General features: G+C 32.2%; 2 protein-coding genes across 2 annotated transcripts in view; one reads left to right on the top strand and one right to left on the bottom strand.

Annotated features, from left to right (window-relative positions):
- LOC136784022 (synaptic vesicle glycoprotein 2B-like) overlaps window positions 1–24,684 on the bottom strand; it is a 162,711-nt gene that overhangs the window by 93,424 nt on the left and 44,603 nt on the right. The window contains exons 2-3 of the mRNA XM_066744475.1: window positions 4,010–4,260; window positions 3,613–3,672 (exon numbers count right to left, since the gene is read on the bottom strand). The gene's annotated coding sequence lies outside the window, so the exon portion shown is untranslated. The remainder of the gene's footprint in view (window positions 1–3,612; window positions 3,673–4,009; window positions 4,261–24,684) is intronic.
- LOC136784029 (uncharacterized) lies at window positions 8,820–11,553 on the top strand. Its single transcript, XM_066744483.1, has 3 exons — window positions 8,820–9,572; window positions 9,675–9,937; window positions 10,011–11,553. The coding sequence occupies exons 1-3, from the start codon at window positions 8,820–8,822 to the stop codon at window positions 11,551–11,553; spliced, it is 2,559 nt and encodes an 852-aa protein (XP_066600580.1).

Here is a 24,684-nt window from a genome sequence, read left to right as displayed (position 1 = left end):
TTTTTGTTGAAAAAACCTAATTAATTAATTAAATTTTTTTAAACAAAAGGTGATGCCAACCAAATATTTTGCTTTGCTTTCTATTATATTTGCAAAATAGATACATCAACAACTCTCTTCATTCTAAGCTAAAGTAATGTGGAATATATAAAGCAATGATACCAGCCTATACACAGATAGGAAAAATAGTCATTAATGACTTCGAAACTATCCGTATTTAATATCATGTTCGTCGCACTTTAGTGATGATTTTCTGAACTAAAGTATACCCACATCTAAACAGATATAAAAAAGTTCAACGAATCCTCATGAAAGCCCTACGCAGTGATACCAGAATCAAGCCCACATCAACGAAAATGAATTTAGCCGTTAGCCAGTAGAAATATGAAAAATTTGAAGGGAAGTTATACAAACACAGCTATGCCTCGTCAGCATAGGTGTAATTTGGACTTCGGGTAACTTCGGCTTTAGAAGAAGAGCGACTACCGTTAACCAACACATTTTTATGTATCATCCGTGTAAAGTGATGCTGCGTTTACCTAAAAACTCGAAGGAAATTAAAATCCTTTTCCTAAATTAGTTTTTAATTCTTATAAAATGCTTATATGTAACCATGAATTAATTGCATTTGGTAATAAATACGAAAAATGCGTTCTTATTATACCAAATAATGAGTTGAGGTATAATAAATTCAATGTTTTTATATTAATCTGCTAACAAATGTATGTTTTTATTTATTGTTGAGTCCAATAAGTTAATGGTTATTAAGTAAAAAATTCCTGGTAATGAAAAAAATAGAAAAAATTTTAAACTTTTCTAAGACTGGAACTGGAGCCTGCCGAGTGACAAACGGCAGCCTTATCACCTACGCTATAGCGCTCATTTAGTGTCCCAAAAGCAAAACGGCCTTTTAAAGAATTATTACAATTGCTTATAAACTCGTCATAAACCATCAAGAATTAGTTGCATTATTAAATACATTTATTTTCACAGCATTATTGCACTAAATTTATTAGCTATTTAACTTGAAGCATACACATTTTGCATGAAGATACGATAGTTTAAGAGTATTCACGCAGTACTCCAAATACAAAACTATTCATATGCTCTATTGTCATAAATTAATTAAGTATTATTATAATATATGTTACGCGTGTAATCGAATACTTTATCATAGTTGAGCATATGAATATATAGTTTTGTATTTAGAGTACTGCGTGAATACCCTTAAACTATCGTATCTTCATGCAAAATGTGTATGCTTCAAATTAAATAGATAATAAATTTAGTGCAATAATGCTGTGAAAATAAATGTATTTAATAATGCAACTAATTTTTGATGGTTTATGACGAGTTTATAAGCAATTGTAATAATTCTTTGAAAGGCCGTTTTGTTTTTGGGACACTAAATGAGCGCTATAGGGTAGGTGATAAGGCTGCCGTTTGTCACTCGGCAGGCTCCAGTTTCAGTCTTAGCGAAGTTTAAAATTTAAAAAATTTTTTTCATTACAAGGAATTTTTTACTTAATAACCATTAACTTATTGGACTCAATAATAAATAAAAAAAAATGCATTTGTTAGCAGATTAATATAAAAACATTAAATTTGTTATACCTTTCAACTCATTATTTGGTATAATAAGAACGCATTTTTCGTATTTATTACCAAATGTAATTAATTAATGGTTACATATAAACATTTTATAAGAATTAAAAACTAATTTAGGAAAAGGATTTTGATTTGTTTCAAGTTTTTGGGTAAATGCAGCATTTAAGAGAAACAGAGAGGCAGAGAGGTCTAAGATTCAACATTGTTCCTTCTCGCTGTCGACACCTACCGAAGCTTGTCAAAGGAGACCGATACACGTACGTAACGGTGGAAGAGTGTACGTGCTACGATTGGTGAACTGTTAAGTCGTGTTGGTTAGCGATAGTTGCTCTTCTTCTAAAGCCGAAGCTACCCGAAGTCCAAATCACACTTTTGTTGATCAGATATAGCTGTGTTTGTACCCCTTCCCTTCAAATTTTCTATACTGCTGCTGGCTAACAGCTAACTTCGTTTGCGTTGCTGAGGGCTTGCTTCTGGCATCACTGGCCGCCTACGGACCATGGTGTTAGATACAAATAGAGTTTAATATATGAATTTAAAAAACACAAAACATTGACCTATATGCACAAGGATAAAATATTATCGAATTTAATTTTTTTTTTCAAAGGTAACTTTTTCACACTATTAAACCTTAAATATAAAAATTTGTGTATTTTCGGCCCACTCTAATGTCCATCTCAAATAGATAAAAACAATCCGTACATGTACATGATTCAATTTTGAACAGTGTACCACATAATGGAGCTTTGTAAGTACTGCAACTTACGCATTTAATTCTTTTTTTAAACGCTCAGTTTTCTAGATAGTAATGCGTATCAAAACTGTTAGGACACCCTATATGATATGTAACAGGTATCTGCTTTTTCAATACGCTGTAAGCAATGTACCAGAAATGTAAGCTTCATTTTTGCAGTGATCTGCAAAAATATATTATTTTATGAATACTAAAACAAAAAAGAAATCGGCGGCATTCGTAGATTTTTGAATTATCGGGAGAATTTGAACCGCAAACATGTCCATTTGCATCACTATGCGTCATAAAGGCCCCATGTTTCTAAATTATTGATGGAAAATAAAATATAATTATTTAAATCCAAACTTTTTTAATCCAAAAAACAAGTCTTTACATCTATGAAGCAAATCAATACAAGCTAATTTTGTCCCTATGAAAATATTCAAATTTCTAAAATTGTAGAAGATAATTTGAATGTTCTTTTATACTCCTCAATGTATCCCCTTAAAGGAGCAACTATGAATATGCCTGATAACAGCAATTTAGATTGGTTTTGCATATCTTTTCTTATGAAAAATAAATGTAAGATATAATTTGAAATTCATCTAAATTTCAACTTTGAGAAAATTCTTTATATCAATTTTCATAGGAGAGAGAGACAAAGAAATTGACAAAAAGTTCACAAAATCATGAACTGCCATATTGGATCCATTATTTCGAAAAAGCATTATGAAAATGTGAGGACGATTTCATGATCGGCAAATTTGAAAACCTTCGAAATATGAGTTTCAACTAGTTTTGATTAACAGAAAAATGAGTATTTTTAAGCGTAAAGTAAAATTACTTATAGGATATTTATATATGAGATGAGGTCGGGGATGGGGGTTAAGGGGGGGGGGGGGGTAGGTTATGTGATTCAAATTAAACCCTTGATATACTTTCAGGGTATCCTATATTATTATTACCCTTTCATGTATGGAAAAGTTTGTACAGAATATGATGAATTGTAATTCGATGTATCGGAGATTACTTGCTATGATGTATTGAAGAAAATTTTCTTTACTTGTTTAAAATACCTATTGTTTGCCAGGAAGTCACTATAATAGCATTAGATAAACCTAAATTAGTTTATTTAAAAGGCCACAATGCTTTGAAAACAGGCCACTGCGTAATGCAAAAATTCTGGCAGGTTAAATGTAAAAAAAAAATTGTTTGGTTCTAAATTTCAGTAAAACGATGAACTTTACCTTATTTGGTAAAAGAGTACTTACGAGCAAGTTCTAGGTCTTTTGAGCCGCAGCCGTTAGGACACTGGTCTTTTACATCACACTCTGAAAAAAGCAGAGGATTGTTAATATCTAAAGTGTTCCCTGTATTGCCAATATTATTGCGCAATAATATTGTCGAATAAAATTAAAACTTGTCCTAGATAGCAGAATTAAATTATGTAATCATTAGCGTTCGATTTAATTTTTCATCAGCAAAAAGGTTATGGTGATCCGGACATAATTGATTAAATTTCGTGTAATATAAATCCTATTAGGCTTTTAATTGCTAATTAAATCATTTAAGTTTTTAACATCACGAGCCGACTATAAATTATATTACGCAATAAAATTGATCATACAAATCATGATTGAATAGCAATAATTTACAAATATAACTTACTATTGTTGTGTTTGGAATCGGATTCACCTTCTACCATTCTATGATGCCGACAAATGGTTAAAATCTGTCTTTCGGAAGCAATGCAGTTGAATTTTATTTGCGAGGATGAAAATTGCTTAGTGCCGTTTATCAAATTTCAAGTTGTAGGAATAATAAAATTAAATTCTGGATGAATTCTTCTTTTGATTATTACTGTAATATACTTCTGATATTGTTCCTCGACGGGGCTAGCTCCTGCACTCGCTGTCAAGCTTAAAATAAAAAAAAATTTCAATTAAGGAAGAAGACAAATTTCTTGCGATTGATGTCTATTTACCAAAATTATAATTAATCTTACATATACAACAGTTGGTCATTGCTAAAGGGAAACCATAATACGGAGATTATAGAGTAATAGTACATTATTAATCTAGGGGAACAAATGAGCAATTTTAGAGAAAGTGTGGAATTGCGATACATGAAGCGAGATTAAATGTTCGAGTCGGATGCGAAGGATATTGATATAACTGAAACATTCAAACTTCGTCAAAATTGAGCTCTCTCCGTAATGAGCACACTATTTTTGACAATAAATGAGTGTAAGTGCAGTTTTCTATGTATGTTTCTGCAGGATGAGAATATTTTACTTTCCCTTCGCTAAGTCGACAAAATATTACTTTCATTCCCTAAAACATCCATGAAAACCTTCAATTTCTCTTAAAATACTATGGAAAATGATATGTTAACTAAGGAAATTAAGCGATCATTGCCGACAAGATGCGAAGTTTGATCACTTTCTTCCCTTGATATAAGCAATATATTGTTTGATATTATAAAAACTATAAATAATTTGAAACATTTCCCAACGCATTTCTGTACATAAACATCTTGCATTTACAAAAAAGTACAATAAATTGAAAGCCTGTTAAAGATTAGCAACGCTGCATTGGAGATAAATGAAATAGATGTTTCCCCCGAACGTGTACGAAAAAGCAATATAACAGAGCTACCTGCTTAAAATTATTAAGTCTTCTTAATGAAACGAAAATACTATAAGAAGAGGTATACAAAATATGACTTAACAAGCCGTTTTCATATAGCAATTTAGCAAACATATATTGAGATACTACTAGAAAGACCATTTTGTAATACCAAATAGAGGAATATTATAAAAAAAATTTATCAGCTCCATAGTTTTATTTAAAAAAAAATTGTTCCTCTTATTTTAAATCATTTTAATCTATGAAAACAATTAAATGAATATTGTTTTAACAATTAGTTATTTAGGTCCACAAATCCATTTTGGAAATAAGTACAGTATATTCACAGTAATTTATAATAATGAAATAGACATGTTATAAATCTCTTATATATAGAATTAATTAATTTATATAACATGATGGTTTGTGTATTTAAGTTAATTAATTTCTATAAACAAATCACTAATCAAGGTATAACAGCAATGATGTTTTTAATTTTAACCACATATTCTTGAGCATAAACTAAGTCGAAAAGTCCTATACTATAAGGTCCGGAAAAGCATCTTAGCTGAGATAAATCAATTTTGAACTGACAAATCAGGGCTTTGATTCAACGGAAAAATTACTTTACTCTCACTTTCATCGACAGTCCCCCTTCAAAAAACAAAAGAAGCTTGTACTTCTCCGCCGATCCATATTGTCGTACACGCATATACACACACGCACGGAACTACGTCAATTATTAATATTACCTTTTAAAGCCTTACATTCCCGATTCTGATGCTAATGGAATTCATTTTCTGCCTATTTTTAAAGGGATCATCGAGAACATCCATTTAGTTTAAAAGTCTGAAGAATAATACGGCATTACTGGTAGATTAATTTTCAAGTCGTTCTAGCTTTTCGGTGACGCGACATATGAATTGGACTAAGATATAGTCAAGAAATATGTAATAAATTAAAATAGCTATTATAAGAAATTGTATTTTTTTCTGTTATTGAAAATCTTACTGTTTTATCAGATAGAGCAGTTTGCTGCATCATTGGAAGAGCAGAATGACTCCAAAATTGATTTTCAAGTAATGCCATAGTGTATGAATAGTTCGTCAATATGACGTATTTTGTAGATGAGCGCTAGAGTCGGACTCGTCTAAGCTCGGGAGAGTTCGGGATCTCTCGAGAGACGGTAGAGCTAAGAGAGAGTGAAGGTGATGAGGGGATCGAAAAATCGATAGATCAATGACAACTTTCCGGCATGATACAAATATCATGTACACAACAATCTATAACAAAAATCGGGAGAAATCCCATTGACTATATTTGCCAAATATAGATAAAAAGCGAGATTGATTCTCCATTGGCCACTGCGCCGACTTAATAAATTAATTGTGACTAATACATACAATTATAAACATTACATAATAAACTGGGTTTTTTATGCCGAAGGGCTTTTTCCCATATCAACAGTGTTTCTTATTATCAAAAAGTTACCCTCAACCGAACCCTGTTACCTCACCAATAATAATTAAATACAAATGTCGAAACAAATATTTTGGTGCCTCCTGTGAAGTGATCTTATGTGATTGGTTGGGAATTATATCTGCGTCTTGACTACAAGAGTGACTGAGCGAATCCGGGATGTACAAGACCAGTGACCACGTCCGAGGATAAGCAGTTGAATAAAAGATAAGTACAAGACATTAAACAATAATCTGTTTGCAAGTGATTAAGATATTCGTTTTATAATACATTGAATTATCGTGGTAATGTAAGTTAAAATTTGAAACGTTGAATTCGTAGGATAGGTATTGCGTATGCCGGCAAGACTGTAAAGGAGCGTCCCAATGTAAACAAACAACAGGCAAGCTGCCTGTGACGCGTACGACTTAGTCTCTTGTGAGAAGTGATACCGTTCACATCAGTGCAACATAAATTCAACTAGTACATTACGGTTATTCCGATTTGATTTATTTTCAAGTAGTGATGGATCGTATAAAATACATACACCAAAAACGCACAGCGTTAAAAACTCAATTAACCGTATTGATTAAAGCTATATCGGAAAACAAATATTCAATAGAAAACTTGAAATTGAGATTACAGCGAATCACGCAACTATTCCATGATTTTGAAGAGCTACAAACAGAATTATGTGTACTAGCACCTGAAGAAGAGCGAATTAACGAGTTCGATGATTTGCAAGATAAGTATTACGATTTAGCCACGAAAGTAGGTTCCATGATTACACCTCCTGTAACTGATCAAACTCCAGTAGACCTTAACGCAACGTCTATACAAATTGATAGAATGCGTCGCATCAAGTTACCGGTTGCCGAGTTACCAAAGTTCGAAGGTCAACTCGAAGGTTGGCTATCATATAAAAATACGTTTCTTACTATGATAGACGCTCGCGACAACATTACAGACTTACTGAAATTTCTGTACCATAAGATTCGTTATGCGGTAAAGCTTTGAATACAATCTCTGTGTATAATGTAAGTGCTGAAAATTACAAATTTGCCTGGAAATTGCTAATCGATTCGTACGAAAAGAAACGAATTTTGACCGTGAATCATTTAGATGCGATTTTAGATTTACCGTTCCAAGCTAAGAGTACCCATAAAGGCTTAACAAAATTAGTAGACGATATGAGGCAACATGTGAATATGTTACCGTCATTAGGCATATAACCAGACGAACATCTGTTAGTGCGAATTTTAGAAAGGGCTTTACCTCCGAGTACTCGTTCAAGATGGCAGAAAGCATTAAGTCTGACAGAATTGCCTACACTTGAAAATTTGTACACTTTTATATCGGAAATAGCATTTCGAGTACTAACTTTAGAACAAAATGCGTCAAAAAGGAAAGAGGAGATTTCTGACAAACGTCCTCACTCAAACAAAGAACAGTTAGGTTGCAAATCGCGAAAGACTGAACAAGGACTACATACTTTTGCTACAACGATAGGACCAAGTTGCATTATATGCAAAAGGGAAAATCACTATATATCGAGGTGTCCTGAATTTATTAAACTAAACGTATCAAATCGTTGGGAAGCTATAAAAAAGCATCAGCTATGTAGGAATTGTTTACGAAGGCATACCGGACGATGTAATAGTACATCAAGATGCCGTCTATGCAACGCGTTTCTTCATATTACATTACATGATTCCAAATCAAAACAAGCGGCCATTAATATAACAAAGAAAGAAGAGAGTAAGAGCGCTGCAGCCAGTGTGACGCCAGGAAATGAAGAAAAACAGGTACAATTTTTGAATCACGAAATAATTGCACTTAAATCTTTAACGCGAATTCCCCCCTCTCAATTGATGATGAGTGCGGTAGTACGAGTTAAAAATAAGTTAGGTGAATTTATAAAAGGAAGAGCCTTACTAGACACATGCGTAACGGCACATTTTATGACTCGGACCTTTGCAGAGGCGTTAGATTTACCAATGCGACCTTTATCAATCACGGTAGGAGCAATAAATGAAATGTCCACCTTGTCAGACGGGCTCATAGAAACATAGATATATTCTATCCATAATGATTTTAAGAAATCTTTGTCTTTTTTAGTAATTCCAAAAATCGTGGATTTAGTGCCGAATGACGCGTTCCCTCGCAATTCAGTCAAAATTCCCCTTAATATAAAACTAGCAGATCTCCAATTTCATATTCCTCAATCAGTTGATTTGCTCATTTGATCGGGCGCTACTCTATCATTGTTTTCGATCGGCTAGATCAATTTATCACCAGATTCTAACGATCTAATATTGCAAAAAACTCAATTGGGATGGGTTGTAGCAGGCGGTATGAATAAATCAATGTCAAGGAAAACAGCTCTGTGTAATATGACGGAATTGAAGGAACAAATAGAAAAGTTTTGGTTATTAGAGGATACCACCGCTATTCAGCATAAGTCGTCCGAGTCTTTAATTGAGGAATGTGAAAATCATTATATTCACAACATTAGTAGAAACGATGAAGGTCGATACATTGTTGGCCTACCTTTTCGAATATCTCATCGGAATTTCGGAAATACACATACAATGGCCTTACGAAGGTTTCATGGACTGCAGAGGAAATTTAACTCAGATCCTTCCTTTAAGAATGAATACGAGAAGGTAATTAACGATTATTTAGAATCAGGACATGTGTATTTAAAAACTAACAAAGAGGAGGATGGTTGTTACCTACCACATCATGCAGTCAAGAAGGACACGAGTGAAACGAGAAAACTACGAGTGGTATTTGACGCTTCTGCCAAGGGCAGTAGAGGAATATCCTTAAATGATTCATTAATGATCGGTCCAACAATTCAAGATACTCTGTTTGAACATTTAGTGAGATTCCGCACATACAAGTATGTATTAATTGCTGACATTGAAAAAATGTACAGACAAGTATTAATCCATCCAAAAGATCGAAAATACCAGCAAATACTATGGTATAACCGAGGAGAGATCAGTACTTATCAACTGAATACTGTTACCTTTGGTATATCTTCAGCCCCATTTCTGGCAATTCGTACACTTCATCAGCTGGCGAACGATGAACAAAGGCGATTTCCATTAGGTTCGAAAATATTAAAAAAACACTTATACGTAGACGATCTCTTGACCGGAGCGGACAAGTTAGAAGAACTTATCGCAATACGAGACGAATTAATTAGTTCATTGAAATATGGAATATTTAATATCCGATAGTGGGCTTCTAACGAACCTAAGGCTTTGATAGATCTTCATGAACGCGTCATTGACGTAGATTTTCTGGTAAATCCAAATTCCACATTTAAGACTTTGGGCGTATCATGGAATGCCCAATATGATAAAATCTTTTATACATTCGAATCAAACGTAACTTTGGAAAGGGTCACTAAACGTCAAATATTCTCAAAAATTACCAAAATCTTCGATCCTCTACAACTGATTGGACCAATCGTCTTTGCGGCAAAGGTTATGATGCAAAGGTGTTGGATAACAAAAATTGCATGGGATGAATCATTACCTAGTGATTTATATTCATTATGGGTCTTTTTCTAGCCAATTGCCGCTAATCAACGAATTAAAAGTCAATCGTCGTTTAATGATAAATGAGGCAGTAAGAATTGAATTACATGGTTTTTGTGATGCGAGTAAATTAGGGTATGGCGCCTGTTTGTACATTCGATCATGCGACGGTCGAAACAAGACTTTAGTAAATTTACTTTGCGCTAAATCTCGAGTTGCGCCTATGAAAGAAATAACTATTCCTCGATTAGAATTATGTGGCGCTTTAACTCTTACACGTTTATATCGCGAGGTGCAACCCATGTTAGACGTGCAAATTGACAGAATAATTTTTTGGTCAGACTCAACAATTGTGTTGCACTGGTTAAAGAAACCAACACAAGAACTTAAAGTTTTTGAAGCAAATAGGGTAGCTGAGATTCAAACGTTGAGGGATAAAAACATAGAGTGGCGTCATGTATGCACAAATCAAAATCCAGCGGACGCCATATCGCGTGGACAGTCACCGAAAGAATTCATAAAAAACCGAATGTGGTTCGAAGGTCCCGATTGGTTGAAGAATAGGGAAGAATCTTGGCCGGTTACATCGATTACATCCAATATAGAATTGCCAGGATTACGCAAACCAGCTTGCTTAGTAGCAAGTGCAAACACAAACGACATTTTTTTGAGATTTTCGTCTTATTCGAGACTTGTAAGAGTAATAGCATATTGCATGCGAATTTTACCTACATGTAAAAATAAAGGTCTATTAACTATCGATGAAATCAATGCGGCCGAAAGAAGGATAATTAGAATGATACAAGCTGATCAATTCGCGGAAGTAATAGATCGTTTGACAAATTCCAAGGGAGTAAAGGGTACAAAATTTCTATTACTGTGTCCGTTTATCAATTCGGGAAATATTTTATGCGTAGGAGGGCGGCTACGTAATGCTGATATCCCTCTGAGTCAAAAATATTCGATATTATTACCGACTTACCATCATGTCACTGACTTGATAATACGGGAGACTCATGAAAAAAGCTATCATGCAGGCATTCAGTCTACTCTATATACTTTAAGATCACGTTTCTGGCTATTTAACGGGAAAAACCAGGTCCGAAAAATCATACGCCATTGTATACGTTGCATAAGATATAAAGTAACTCCCGTGGAATACCGAATGGCAGATTTACCCAAGTCAAGATTAGCGAATACGTTTTCTTCTCAACATACTGGAGTTGACTATTTTTGTCCCATGTTTATTAAAGAAAAAAAATTTCGTAACAAGGGTGAAATAAAAACATACGGATGCGTGTTCATATGTATGACGACCAAGGCGGTGCACATCGAAATCGTTACTGAAATGACGACTGAAGCGTTTTTAGCGGCTTTGCGTCGGTTCATCTCAAGACGGGCAATTCCTACCGATATGTATTCTGACAATGGGACGAAATTCGTTGGTGCTAATCGACAATTGCGCGATCTCTATGCACTCATTGAATCAAATAATTTTAAGGAAACTATTTATGATTTTTCTGTATCAAGAAAAATTAAATGGCATTTCAATCCACCACTATCTCCTCATTTTTGAGGAACGTGGAAATCAGCTGTGAAGTCATTTAAGCATCATTTCCGACGAGTAGTAGGTGATCGTTTCTTGACATACGAGGAGCTCAACACCTTCGCTGTCGAAGTTGAAGCGATTTTAAATTCTCGGCCGTTATGCCCTTTATCAGCAGATCCGAATGATCCGCAAGCATTAACCCCACCCCATTTATTAGTCGGACGACCATTTAACATGCTACCAGAAACTAACGCTTTGTAAATTCCAGATAACCGACTCAACACTTGGCTCATAATAACCAAAATCCGGCAAGATTTCTGGAAAAGGTGGCATATGGAGTATCTTAACGAGCTACAAAGGCGTCAAAAATTGATGAAACCAGGAATTCCGATCAAGCTTGACTCTATTGTCATCATCATTGATAAACAACAACCCTGTATGAGATGGCCATTAGGACGGGTCTTGGATGTGCATCCTAGAGATGACGGAGTGATCCGAGTCGTTACTTTTAAAACAGCGAATGGAACTTTTAAGCGCAATGTTACACTTTTATGTCCGTTAATTAACATTACTTAATTTGAATTTTATGTTGATTTCTAATTAGATCAAAGATTTAATTTAAATTTATATTCTTTGTACGTGGTATTTTAATGATAATACGATTTTTTTCATTTATATTCATTTTTTGAAAAAAAAAATAATAAGTTATTTTATATTTTTTATCATGATCGTCATACTCTCAACGGGGGGAGTATGTATGAATAGTTCGTCAATATGACGTCTTTTGTACACTATTGCTCAATAATCTTGCGTCAGGCGAGGGGCAGTGGGGATAAGAGAGGCAAGGGGTTATCTAGGGAATTCTAGTGGACACCGTCAAATTTTTGATCGGCTATCCCTTGGCGCAAAAGAGCTGTCAAAAGCTAAATTAACCTGTATTTTGAAGAAATACAGAAACATAAATATTTTTAAAAAACAAATAAGAAGAAAGAAAGAAAGGATTTTAATAAATACATAAAGAAAAAATATCAGATGAGTATTAGTTAATAGGAAATGTTAAAGTAATTGTTAATTATTAAGAAAATATACTTTGTGGTTTTTTTATTTCTGTTACAGGTTAAATGCTGTTTCTGATGAGCTTAAATTACAGAAAAGAAATATATATAGACCAATAAATAAAAAAGGACTAATTTATGAAGCATTTCTGTGTGGACCAGTCATTTCAATAATTATGATGTAATGTTCTAATAGTGAATGTGTAAGCGTTTGGTGTATATACACAAAGAAATTTTATTATAAATTAATAATTATATATAATAATGTGTTGATTCTTATTACTATAAATTAAAGCTAGTTCAATTAAAATATTCTTTTTCTTTCCTCCTTATCTGAATTCTATACATACATAGTAATTACATATTCTCGTAGAATCTATTCTTTAAACTAATTAAATTGTAACTATTTGGAATGTGCAAGTCATAACTATTTGCTTCAATGATATTTATTATTCATTGTAAGAGAAATTGCATAGAGCCTCTGCAAATTTCTTATTAATATGTCACATCCTTCTACATATTATCTTTTATGACATTTATATGCCTCCTTTGCACTATTTTCTTCTAGTCTATAACATATAAAAATAATTTTACAATCATTAATTATTACACGCAGATCTGATGATTCTGCTGATCTCTAATTAATTTTATAAATATTGAAATCATTGATAAACCATTGTCTAGTTAAATTTGAAAAATAGGCATTTGAATGATGTTATTTAAATTTGGTATCTCTTTTGTGAGATATGTTTTCATAGTACTTGGGAAGATAAAGTTCTTTAGAAGGTATGTGTATACTAATGAGTTCATTTTGCTTTCAGCTTCGAATAGTTTTTCAACTACGTGTTTGGATATACATTTTGAATATAGAATATATTTATTTTGTTACTCCTATTATAATGTTGACAGAATTGGTAGTAAGATATATCAATCATCTGAAAATAATAGAATATATATATGGCGACTAGATAAATTAAGGATTTAAGACAGATAATTCTCAACAACAAATAGGAGTAACAAAATAAGTATTGTATATTAGGAATGGATATCCAAATATGTAGTTGGAAAATTATTTGAAGCTGAAAACAAGATTAACTTAGCAGTATACATGAATGTATTGGAGGACAATATCCTGTCAAATGTAAAGAAAAGATATCATGTAGACGAAGTACCAAACATTATATTTAAGTACAATAAATTAAGTGAAGTGTCTAGATTCTTCAAATTTAATAGAGCAATAGCTTACCTATCATCCTCACATTGATAGAATCAATTAGACAGCAGAATAAGCATACTTCAGCGTATTTGAAAATATCTAGAGAAATATTGGTATATGTTGAAAACTAGAAGAAGAAGGAACAATCAAGGCAAATAAATGTCACACAAGATGTGAAAGAATGTGACAGATCAATAAGAAATTTGAAGAGTCTCTATGCAATTTGTCTCGCATTGAATAATACAAATAATTGAAGCAAATAGTTATGACTTGCACATTTCAAATAGTTGCAATTTAATTAGTTTAAAGGATAGATTCTATGAGAATATCTAATTACTATGTATGTATAGAATTTGGATAAGGAAGAAAGAGAACGAGTATTTTAATTGAACTAGCTTTAATTTATAGTAATAGGAATCAACACATTATTATATATAATTATTAATTTATAATAGAATTTCTTTGTGTATATACACCAAACGCTTTCACAATCACTATTATAACATAATTAAACCATAATTATTGAAATAACTGGTCCACACAGAAATGCTTCATAAATTAGTCCTTTTTTATGCATTGGTCTATATATATTTCTTTGCTGTAATTTAAACTCATCAGAAACAGCATTTAACCTGTAACATATATAAAAAAACCACAAAGTATATTTTCTTAATAATTTATAATTACTTTAACATTTCCTATTAACTAATACTCATCTGATATTTTTTCTTTATATATTTATTAAAATCCTTTCTTTCTTTCCTTTTATTCGTTTTTTAAAAATATTTATCTTTCTGTATTTCTTCAAAATACAGGTTAATTTAGGTTTTGACAGCTCTTTTGACGTCACAGGGATAGCCGATCTAAAATTTGACGGTGTCCACTAGAATTCCCTAGATAACCCCTTGACCCTCTTATCCCCACTACCCCTCGCCTGACGCAAGATTATTGAGCAATAGTGTAGATGAGCGCTAGAGTCGGACTCGTCTAAGCTCGGGAGAGTTCGGGATCTCTCGAGAGACGGTAGAGCTAAGAGCGAGTGAAGGTGATGAGGGGATCGAAAAATAGATAGATCAGTGACAACTTTCCGGCATGATACAAATATCATGTACCCAACAATCTATAAGAAAAATCGGGAGAAATCCCATTGACTATATTTGCCAAATATAGATAAAAAGCGAGATTGATTCTCCATTGGCCACTGCGCCGACTTAATAAGTTAATTGTGACTAATACATACAATTATAAACATTACATAATAAACTGGTTTTTTTATGCCGAAAGGCTTTTTCCCATATCAACAGTGTTTCTTATTATCAAAAAGTTACCCTCAACCGAAGCCTGTTACCTCACTAATAATAATTAAATACAAATGTCGAAACACCATAGTCTTATCTCAAAATTTTGGCTTAATAAGTGGAGAACCTGAAGGATCCCTTTAAGAATAAATGAGCCTTTTTTCATTTTATGAAAGGACAAGCTACAAAATTAAAAATAATTTTTGGTTAATGCTGTAGATTATAATTCATAGTCTTTGCACGCTCTTAGGTACGAGAATATTTAAGATAGGTTAGTAAATACTTATACTTTTTTCTTTTTCAGTGTATTACGATTTGCTTGGTGGATTGTAAAATATTTAATTTTGGTGACCATATCAAATTCTTGTCATATAAAAATAGAATTTGGTCTAAGAATTGGCTACTTTTACTGGCAATTCCATTTAGGCAGACATTATGCAAAAAGGCAAAACTATGAACAATCTGCAGCATAAAGAAAAAATGATTCTTAATTTTTTGGCTTGTCCCTTCATAAAATGAAAAAAGACTTATTTATCCTTAAAGGGATCCCTCAACCTATCCACTTAGATTGAAATTTCCAGAGAAGACTATGGTCCTACTTGCGAATCTATTTTCGAGCCATTTTGATCTTCCAATGATGCACACAGTATACTGCTCTATCTGATAAAACAGTAAGATTTTTAAAAACAGAAAAAAATACAATTTCTTATAATAGCTTTTTTAATATAATACTTATTTCTTGACTATATCTCAGTGCAGTTCGTATGTCGCGTCACTGAAAAGATAAAACGACTTGAAAATTAATCTACGAGTAATGCCGTATTATTCTCCAGACTTTTAAACTAAATGGATGTTCTCGATGATCCCTTTAAAAATAGGCGTAAAATGAATTTCATCAGCATCAGAATCGAGAATGTAAGGCATTAAAAGGTAATATTAATAATCGACGTAGTTGCGTGCGTGTGTGTATATACGTGTACGACAATACGGATCGGCGGAGAAGTACAAACTTCTTTTGTTCTTTGAAGGGGAACTGCCAACGAAAGTGAAAGTAAAAGAATTTTTCCGTTGAAATAAAGCCCTGATTTATCACTTTAAAATTGATTTATCTCAGCAATGATGCTATTCCGGATGTCATAATATAGGACTTTTCGACATAGTTTATGCTAAAGAATATGTGGTTAATATTAAAAGCATGATTGCTGATACACCCTGTATATATTTTAGATTTAAAGGTACGTTAAATATATGTGAATTGATGGGCTATACCTGTGTGACACTAAAAAATTCGATTTTTTGCCCTTTTCGGTAGTTCTTATGTTCAAGAACGTTTTTTTACAATTTGAAGGTGCTATCTATAATATTTTTCGAATGTTTAGCCTTTAGAAGAGCACTCGTTCGCAGTTTTAACTACCGGAGGATGGAGGTGTGATTTAATGCGTTTGCGATATTGCTACCGTTGAACTTGTGACATTGTAAATAGTACATCAGCATTATATTAGGAAATATAACTGTACGATTGTTGGAAAACGCAATGTTGCCATTTAAAGTTGTTTTAGAGCCAATTATCATAGTAGCACCTGAAAACTGTAAACGCTACTTTCCCGAAGCGGTCTTTCAAATTAGCTGTCATTCTAATTCAAAGAGCAAATATCCGATTCACTTGAAATTTGAACTATATGTTCTCAAATATATTTATTCTACAATCTCCTAGGATATGTTTGGTTAGTTTTATGAAAAGACTAGCTACCCTTAGAGGGGTGTATTCATGATGTCATTCGAAAGGTCATACTTTAAAGACTTCGAAACTTTCTAGGTTACTTTGTGGTCACGTGTCCTTGAAATAATATAGGGGTTAAAATATTATGAGAAGTGAAAGTAAATGATTAAAAAATGACCTTCCCTCTAATCTGAGGGAGGATGGATTTTGTGTAGTCATTCAAAAGGTTATACCTTAAGCATTTTTAAAGTCGTCAAGGTCAGTTAGCGATTACGCTCCTTTGAGAAGCTATTGTATAAAAAATGTTCGTAGGACTGTATTTAATATGCTCTGTGTATCATTCAGTACATACATACATGTAGGTTTACTATCCTGTCTTCTTCTTCCCGAATAATATACTTTTTTAAACGAATTCTAATAAAAATTAATAAGTATGTTTATAAATGTATTAATTACGATACCACAAGAAAGGTACAGCGTTTCTGTTTATAACCCTCTCCCGTTTTCTGAAAAAATACCCCCATATATGTAGGGTTACCATTTAAAATCCTGGATATACATATTAAAAATATTGATATAAATGCTAATATCATTAGAAACCGTTTAATAGAAACAATATAACTCATCAAATATTTAATACAATTATAAACATACCTATTAATTTTCATTAGAATTCGCTCAAAAGAGTATATTATCCGCGAAAAAGACAACAGGATACTAAGCCTACATGTGTGTATATACTGAACAATACGCAGAGCGCATGAAATACAGTCCTGCGAAGATTTTTTAAAATGAATAGCTTCTCAAAGGAACGTAATCGCCATGTGACCTTGACGACTTTAAAATACTTAAGATATAACTTTTTGAACGACGACATGAAATACCTCCTCCCTCCGGATAGAGGGAAGGTCTTGTTTTAACCATTCACCTTCACTTCTTATAATATTTTAACCCCTATAACATTTCAAGGGTACGTGACCACTAAGTGACCTCGAAGTTTTCGAAGTCCTTAAAGCATGACCTTTCGAATGACATCATGAATACTCCCCTCCTAGGGAAATAGTCTTTCTGTACAATTACCTTATTTTATTACACTCACTTCATTAGACTGTTACCAGCACTTGACGCTTCTAATGATAATATCTCAATAAATTAGGGTAGCTCCTGCGTCTACCATACTAATCAAATTGAATCGAAAATTTGATGATAACTTTTATGCATATATTTATACTTAAAAATCTTAAATGTATTTATAATGTATATAAATGCAGCAAACTTCTAATAATATAAACATTAACAATTCAATAAATATTAATACAGATAATATTTTAGGATCGGCATTGAATGAAATTATCCCAGAAGGACAGATTCGTCTTCTGCGCATGCGCGCCGATGGGTGATATATAGCTAAGACATAATTAATTAAAATAAAAAATACAATTATGACTATTTATTTTTTATTCAATGTTTTTGTTTGAAATTATAATCTTAAATTGTGCGCACTTCTTCCGAACGCTGTACCCAAAATGGCGCTCAGCTGACTCCCTTACAGCTGCCTGAAATACCCTTAATTCATTCAAACTTTCGCTAATATCTCTTTTTTCAGCTCGATAACCGATATTTTCATTAATGTCGTTTGAAAGAAGAGAATTTTTCTCTTACAAGACTGATGTAATTACATTACTGGACAAATAAGATTTCATTCGTAATTAATTGATTCAACTTTGCCATAAGAGTCCATGTTAAAAATGCTTATTTTGAGCTAAAATTTTTTGAGTTTTTGACTGATAAGCGGTATAAATAAGGGTACCGTTAGATTCAGCGTGTTCTAAACTTTAAAAAATGATATGTCCGAGTTGGAGACATTACACGCAGGGGTCTCCTTAAATAATTTAGTATATGATTTAAATAATTTATTGTTTTTGTACATATAAAAATAAAAGTATTTACATATTTTGTTGATATAAACAGTATTTATGTTATTCTAATTACAGGTTCCTTATTGTTACTTAATATACAAATTAAAAATGTTATGGGTCGTTTCAACCAAACTCTTTAACCGAGGTTTAACCTTAAGGACTCTAGGGTCTCTAACCTAAGGTTTAAGACACTTTGTCATTTCAACCAAAATTTAAACGCTGGGTAAAATAAACTAAACCGGGATTAATTTAAACGGTCAATTTTGACCGTTTATGAGTTTAACTAGCGTTTAATAAAAAGAACCTAGGAAAAATACACCTGGAGTTTTAAAGTTTCTAAAACATTTAAATAATAATGGCAAATCATTTGTTTGATATTATATCATCGTCAGATGACGAAGAATTTATACAAATTTTAAGAAGACCTCGAAAAATGAAAAATAAGATTAACTATCTGCTCGAATTAGACGAAGAAGAGTTTAAAATGCGATTTAGGTTAAACAAATATACCGTTTTACGCATATTAAATCTGATAAAAGTAAATCTACAATTTACAACAGAAAAGTATATAGAAGTTTTTTCTATATAAATATAATTTACACAAATAAAGCACATATACAAAATGTACTACTTATTAAACACGCCGCAGAGCTTAGATAGAAAAAGAGGAATCTCTTTAATTATAAGAGATATTTTATTTGTACACCTAATCTTTTCGAAGTCTTTTTTTATTTGTTTTTAGAAAGGCCATACGTAGAAAAGGAATATCTCTTATAATTAATGAAATATGTGTCGTTTTGTATCTAAGCTCGGGGGCGTTTAAATTGGTACAACCTGTATATACACACATATATATGTAACATAAATATATATACAATTAAATAATAATTTTGTCTTGATTATATTTTTTATATAGTAATAATGCAACATCTCCACTTCTCCACTGCAGCAACTATTGCTCGCACAAGAATGTATGCCACAGGTGCATCAGTGCATGGTTAGTTTGTTTTGGTTACCATAAAAATTGTCACGGTTATAAGGTTGTTCCAAAATGCTCTGGACACAGTAAATAGGGTGCTTTAATTAACCAATCACGTTTGACTTCAAAGAGTTTTCTTGAATAGGGTACAAGGTTAGTTAAACCGTAGCTATTTTCATCTGGATGAAACCGACTTAACTTAAATGGCGGTTTAAACGTCGTTTATAATAACTTGAGTTTACTTAACCATTAGTTAACTGTACATTTGGTTGAAACGGCCCTATATCATCAATTCTATCGAAAAATTCAACATTAATATGATTGAAATATTCAATACTTTCACTCTTTGTGTAGCCTCTTCAATATGTATAGGTACAGGTGGTATCTAATATTTTTGAAACACTTCTTTTAGAGTAAATTGAGCTTCCAATGCGAATGATGGCTTTACAAGAGTGCATTGTTTTTCTAGTATACGCTTTTTATTTGCGGAAAGAGCACTTATCACTAACCGTCTCATCTCCCGGCTCTAAAAAATTCAAAAATCCTGTATCGCTTGTTATGAAACTATCTGTAGGCCGTCCAGCGTATCCTTTTGAAACAAAAGTAATCAGCTGTGATTGAGTTACAGTGAATAGAAATTTTATAGTAAAGCTACCTTTATAATTTGAATACAGTAGTACTCGTTTCTCCACTTATATAGGTGTGTCACAAGCTATTTTTGTGCAATCGATTATGGCCCGACATTGGGGATAGTTTTTAAAAGTGATAGGCTTGGTATCTTTGACAGTATTTTTGGATAGGCGAAACAACCAATTTTTAAGGCTTATAATTAATGAATCTAACAAACGGACAAATATTATTGACGCTGTTTATCTTTTCACTTGAAATATTTTAACCAATGTGATGAAGAACTTAGTCTAAGTTTTAATTTCATTAAAAAAAGAAATAACCGATTTTATTCTGAGAGTTTTTTGTAAAAGTGTGGTTGGCCGTTTTGACCAAGTGCACTGAACTCTGTAACAAAATGTTTAATAATAATATAGAAACTCCATTTAGAGATTTCATGGCTTCACCAGACTCAATCGATTCAAAGACATACAAATTATTTTGTGTTTCCCAGTCCGGACCAAGTATTTTATTAGCTGTTTCTTTGTGTGTGTGTGTAAATGAATATTCTAGTTCACTTAAGGATTTTGACAAGTTTTCTTCAGTTATAATTATCTTTGTATTAGTATAAGGTTTTGTGTTTTGTGTAATCGTAGTTGACGTTGACACTTCATTCTTGTATAATGAACAAATTATAACTGTAATGTTTTTCGTGTCAAGAGTATCAAAATCAGGGTCAGTTTGAATGCTTATATGCTTATATAATTTATCTATGGCTTCTAAAAATCAGATTAATACATTATAGTCATGTTTAATAACTACATCAAATTTGTTTACGGCTAATATATTTTGAAATTATTTTTCACCACCATTAAGTTGATTTAACGGCAATCCGTATACCGACATTACAGGGCAAAAACTATTTCGCATGCAGCGTTTTCATTTGTTGATGGATTGTAAAGTTATTACATATTTTTGGAAATGCCAGAAGATTATCTACTAAAGTACGTTGGGAAAATTAATAAAGAATGAAACAAAATTTTATTTTTTAAATAAATATATTAACATTATTGAGAAACAACAAATAAATCGCAAAATCCCCCAACGTACTTTAGTAAATAATGTTTTTACGTTTTCTAAAAGTCCACAAAAATGCAAATCCGTCCAGAAATGATGACGCTGCATTTGAAATAATTAATGGAAGAATTTCGTGTACGGGAAGTCGCCAACACGAAATTCTTCCATTATTTATTTCAAATGCAGCATCGTCATTTCGGGACGGATTTTCATTTTTCTGGACTTTTTGGAAACGCAAAAACATTATCTACTAAAGAACGTTAGGAGATTTTGCGATTTATTTGTTGTTTCTCCATAATATTAATATATTTATTTAAACAAAAATCTTTTTCATTTTTTGTTAAATTTCCCAACGTAATTTAGTAGATAAGCTTCTGGCATTTCCAAAAACATTTAATAACTTTACAATCCGTCAACAAATGAAGACCTACATGCGAAATAGTTTTTGCCCTGTAATGTCGGTGTAGGGTTTCCTATTAATTGCAGACCAATAATGAGAATTATATGGCAGTTTAATGTACCAATGCTCTCAAAGATAGCCTCACAATTGAAGAAAACTTAGTTAACAAAATTATTATCATTAATAATTTGTTGTGCTGCCCATTAGCAAAATATCATTCTTTGTTGATAATAATTTAGAAATGTAGCTTGATTTAGGGTTACGTGGTACGGTTGATAATGTAGATCTCATAAATACCTACTGGCAGTAGATCCAGAAATAGCCAAGGTAAGCTCAATTTCATATAAACCGATATGAACATTTCAGTTTTGCTTAGCTAGTACACTCGGGGAAATGTATTCTGTCCAACTTACAACCAAATGTTTTAAAGGGCCGTACTTCAGTAGCGGTCAACACTTTTCCACATCACGCTAGTTACCTGGTCTAGCACCGAGTCCTGAGGGTCCCGAGCAATAAACCGAGAACAATCCAAGAACCCTAATATACCTGATACTCTAATCACTAATCCAAAATTACAATTTTTATATTATTAATCAAACATATTTGAAATTATTATGAATACATTCCTTGTATTTTTAACATGAAAATGAATCCAAACATGACGTTATATTCGGACTATTATTTCTGTATTAGTTATATGTTGCATCTCTCATTTTATTAAAATCTGATAAGAATCAAATTTATTTTATTATAATATGTATATAAATAATCCAAATAAACATCAATTAACCCGTAGCAGAATCATAATAACAAAATTGAAATTTTTAATTTTATGAAATAATTAACCTTTTTCTTTTTGAAGATAGTATTTTTAAATATTTACATTAATTTCTCAATTATATCTTTAACTAAAATTTATATTTGTTAAGTTTTTAATGATATGTTTATATCCTTTCCAATATTTTGGACATTTATTTTAACTTAATGCACAACGAAGATATATAATAAAATTGAATTTTTATTAGAATTTATATTTAATAAAGTAGCAACTGCAAGGCATAACTAAAAGAAATAATGGTCTGATTAATGTCGTATTTAAACTTATTTTTATGTTAAAAATACAAGGAATGTATTCATAATAATTTCAAATATGTTTGATTAATAATATAAAAATAGTAATTTTGGATTAGTGATTAGAGTATCAGGTATATTAGGGTTCTTGGATTATTCTCGGTTTATTGCTCGGTACTCCGTGCTAGACCAGGTAACTAGCGTGATGTGGAAAAGTGTTGACCGCCATTGAAGTACGGCCTTTTAAAACATTTGGTTCTAAGTTGGACAGAATATATTTCCCCGAGTGTACAGCAATGAAGTGCGAATTATTCTTGTATTTATATTCGTTTACTAACCTCCTTCTACGATCAAATTTTTTCTCCCGAAAACGTAGTTCAATATCACCTATTGCGGTATGGTTAAGTTATTAACGTTCAGAGATTCGAATATCATATAATCTCGTTGCTATACGAAATCGTTTGCGACAGTCTCCTAAAATAAATAGAATATCAACAATTTTATTGATAACGTAGTCAGATATTTTTTAATAGGTTACTGCTCAAGTTACATACTTTTCAAAAAAATAGATAAGAAAACAGACAAATTCGATATTATAAAATTAACACGTTGACTGCCACGTCACCTATATTCGGGTGACACTCAAGCTTCGGATCGAGCCGCGTCACCCTTATTGGGGTGACACTTATTTGACTACTTGCGATGGATATTCGTATGTGTTTAAAAAAATATTTCGCAGAGGAAGTAACAAAACTATTGAGTAATAATTAATATAAACTATATTTATTAATATAAACTTAAATTTATAATAGAATTTCATTAATATACACTATTGTATTAAAAGTAATTCGAACAAGGTTTATTAAGAAAATTATGTAGAATGTAAAACTTTATAACATTCTATACAAAGCTGGGGTTGGTCGGGACAACTTGGACAATAAGTTGTTGTTTTCTTTATATTCCCTCGTATCTCTGATCGGCCAATTTGATGTCTTTTATCTGTATAACATTGTTTACGCGGTACGCGTGGCCTGAAGAAGATTTCACTGTAACACGCGCGGCAATCAACGTATTAAACACAATTTTTAAAAAAGCAAATATCCAGTGAACTAGGTGTACTTATCACTAAAACTAGTAAAAATCAGTAGTTTAAAATTAAAGTTCCAGAGAAAGATAAAGGAACGCAAGTTTCTGATTTACATGGCTAATAGTAGTAGAAAAAATTGGATAATGGTAATAAAACCAAATTATAACTACTTCAATATTTTCTCAATAATTTCATGTAGACTACAGATTCGGCAATCTTAAATTTTTTACCGTTTAAGCTCAAAGTGACTGGCGATATCTACGTAATCGGAGCTGTTTGCAAAAATAAAACACCATACGGCTACCTATACGTTATGTGTAAAAATGAAACTCAAAATCCGACTGTTTAGTCACCTCGCTGTGAACATCGGGTAACGCTAATGCTGGTTGTATTCATTAGTACAATGAAATCAAGATCCGGTAGTGCCTCAACGGCAACTAATTTAAAAAAAAATACTATCCTCTATTATGCGAAGATGGACTAATATCTAATTTTCATTTTTGATGAATTTATTGTAAGATCGGTATATTTAATTAAAAATTTAATCAAACGTTCATTGTATAATGCCTATATAATCTTTCTAATATGACAACAAACGTTAAAATCGGTTTACGGAAAGCTAAGATATCATGACGGTGCATTCTCGAACAGTTGTTTTCAAAGTTTCTTTCCAACGAATTGTTTCCTAATCAAGCACTTTCTTCCGACTGAGACTGGTGTTTCAATCGGA

This window comes from Prorops nasuta, unplaced genomic scaffold, assembly GCF_024137725.1.
Source record: "Prorops nasuta isolate Cenicafe-Biocafe unplaced genomic scaffold, Cenicafe_Pnas_1.2 PNAS00045, whole genome shotgun sequence".
Lineage (NCBI taxonomy): Eukaryota > Metazoa > Arthropoda > Insecta > Hymenoptera > Bethylidae > Prorops > Prorops nasuta.
This window is presented reverse-complemented; position numbering and strand designations above follow the sequence as displayed.

Bases quoted from the DNA above. Each gene is read 5' to 3' on its own strand.
- LOC136784029 (XM_066744483.1), top strand. From the start codon at position 8,820: ATGACGGAATTGAAGGAACAAATAGAAAAGTTTTGGTTATTAGAGGAT. The intron at 9,573-9,674 runs GTAGACGATCTC...AATATCCGATAG, and splicing joins TATTAAAAAAACACTTATAC to TGGGCTTCTAACGAACCTAA. The intron at 9,938-10,010 runs GTGTTGGATAAC...GTCTTTTTCTAG, and splicing joins GCAAAGGTTATGATGCAAAG to CCAATTGCCGCTAATCAACG.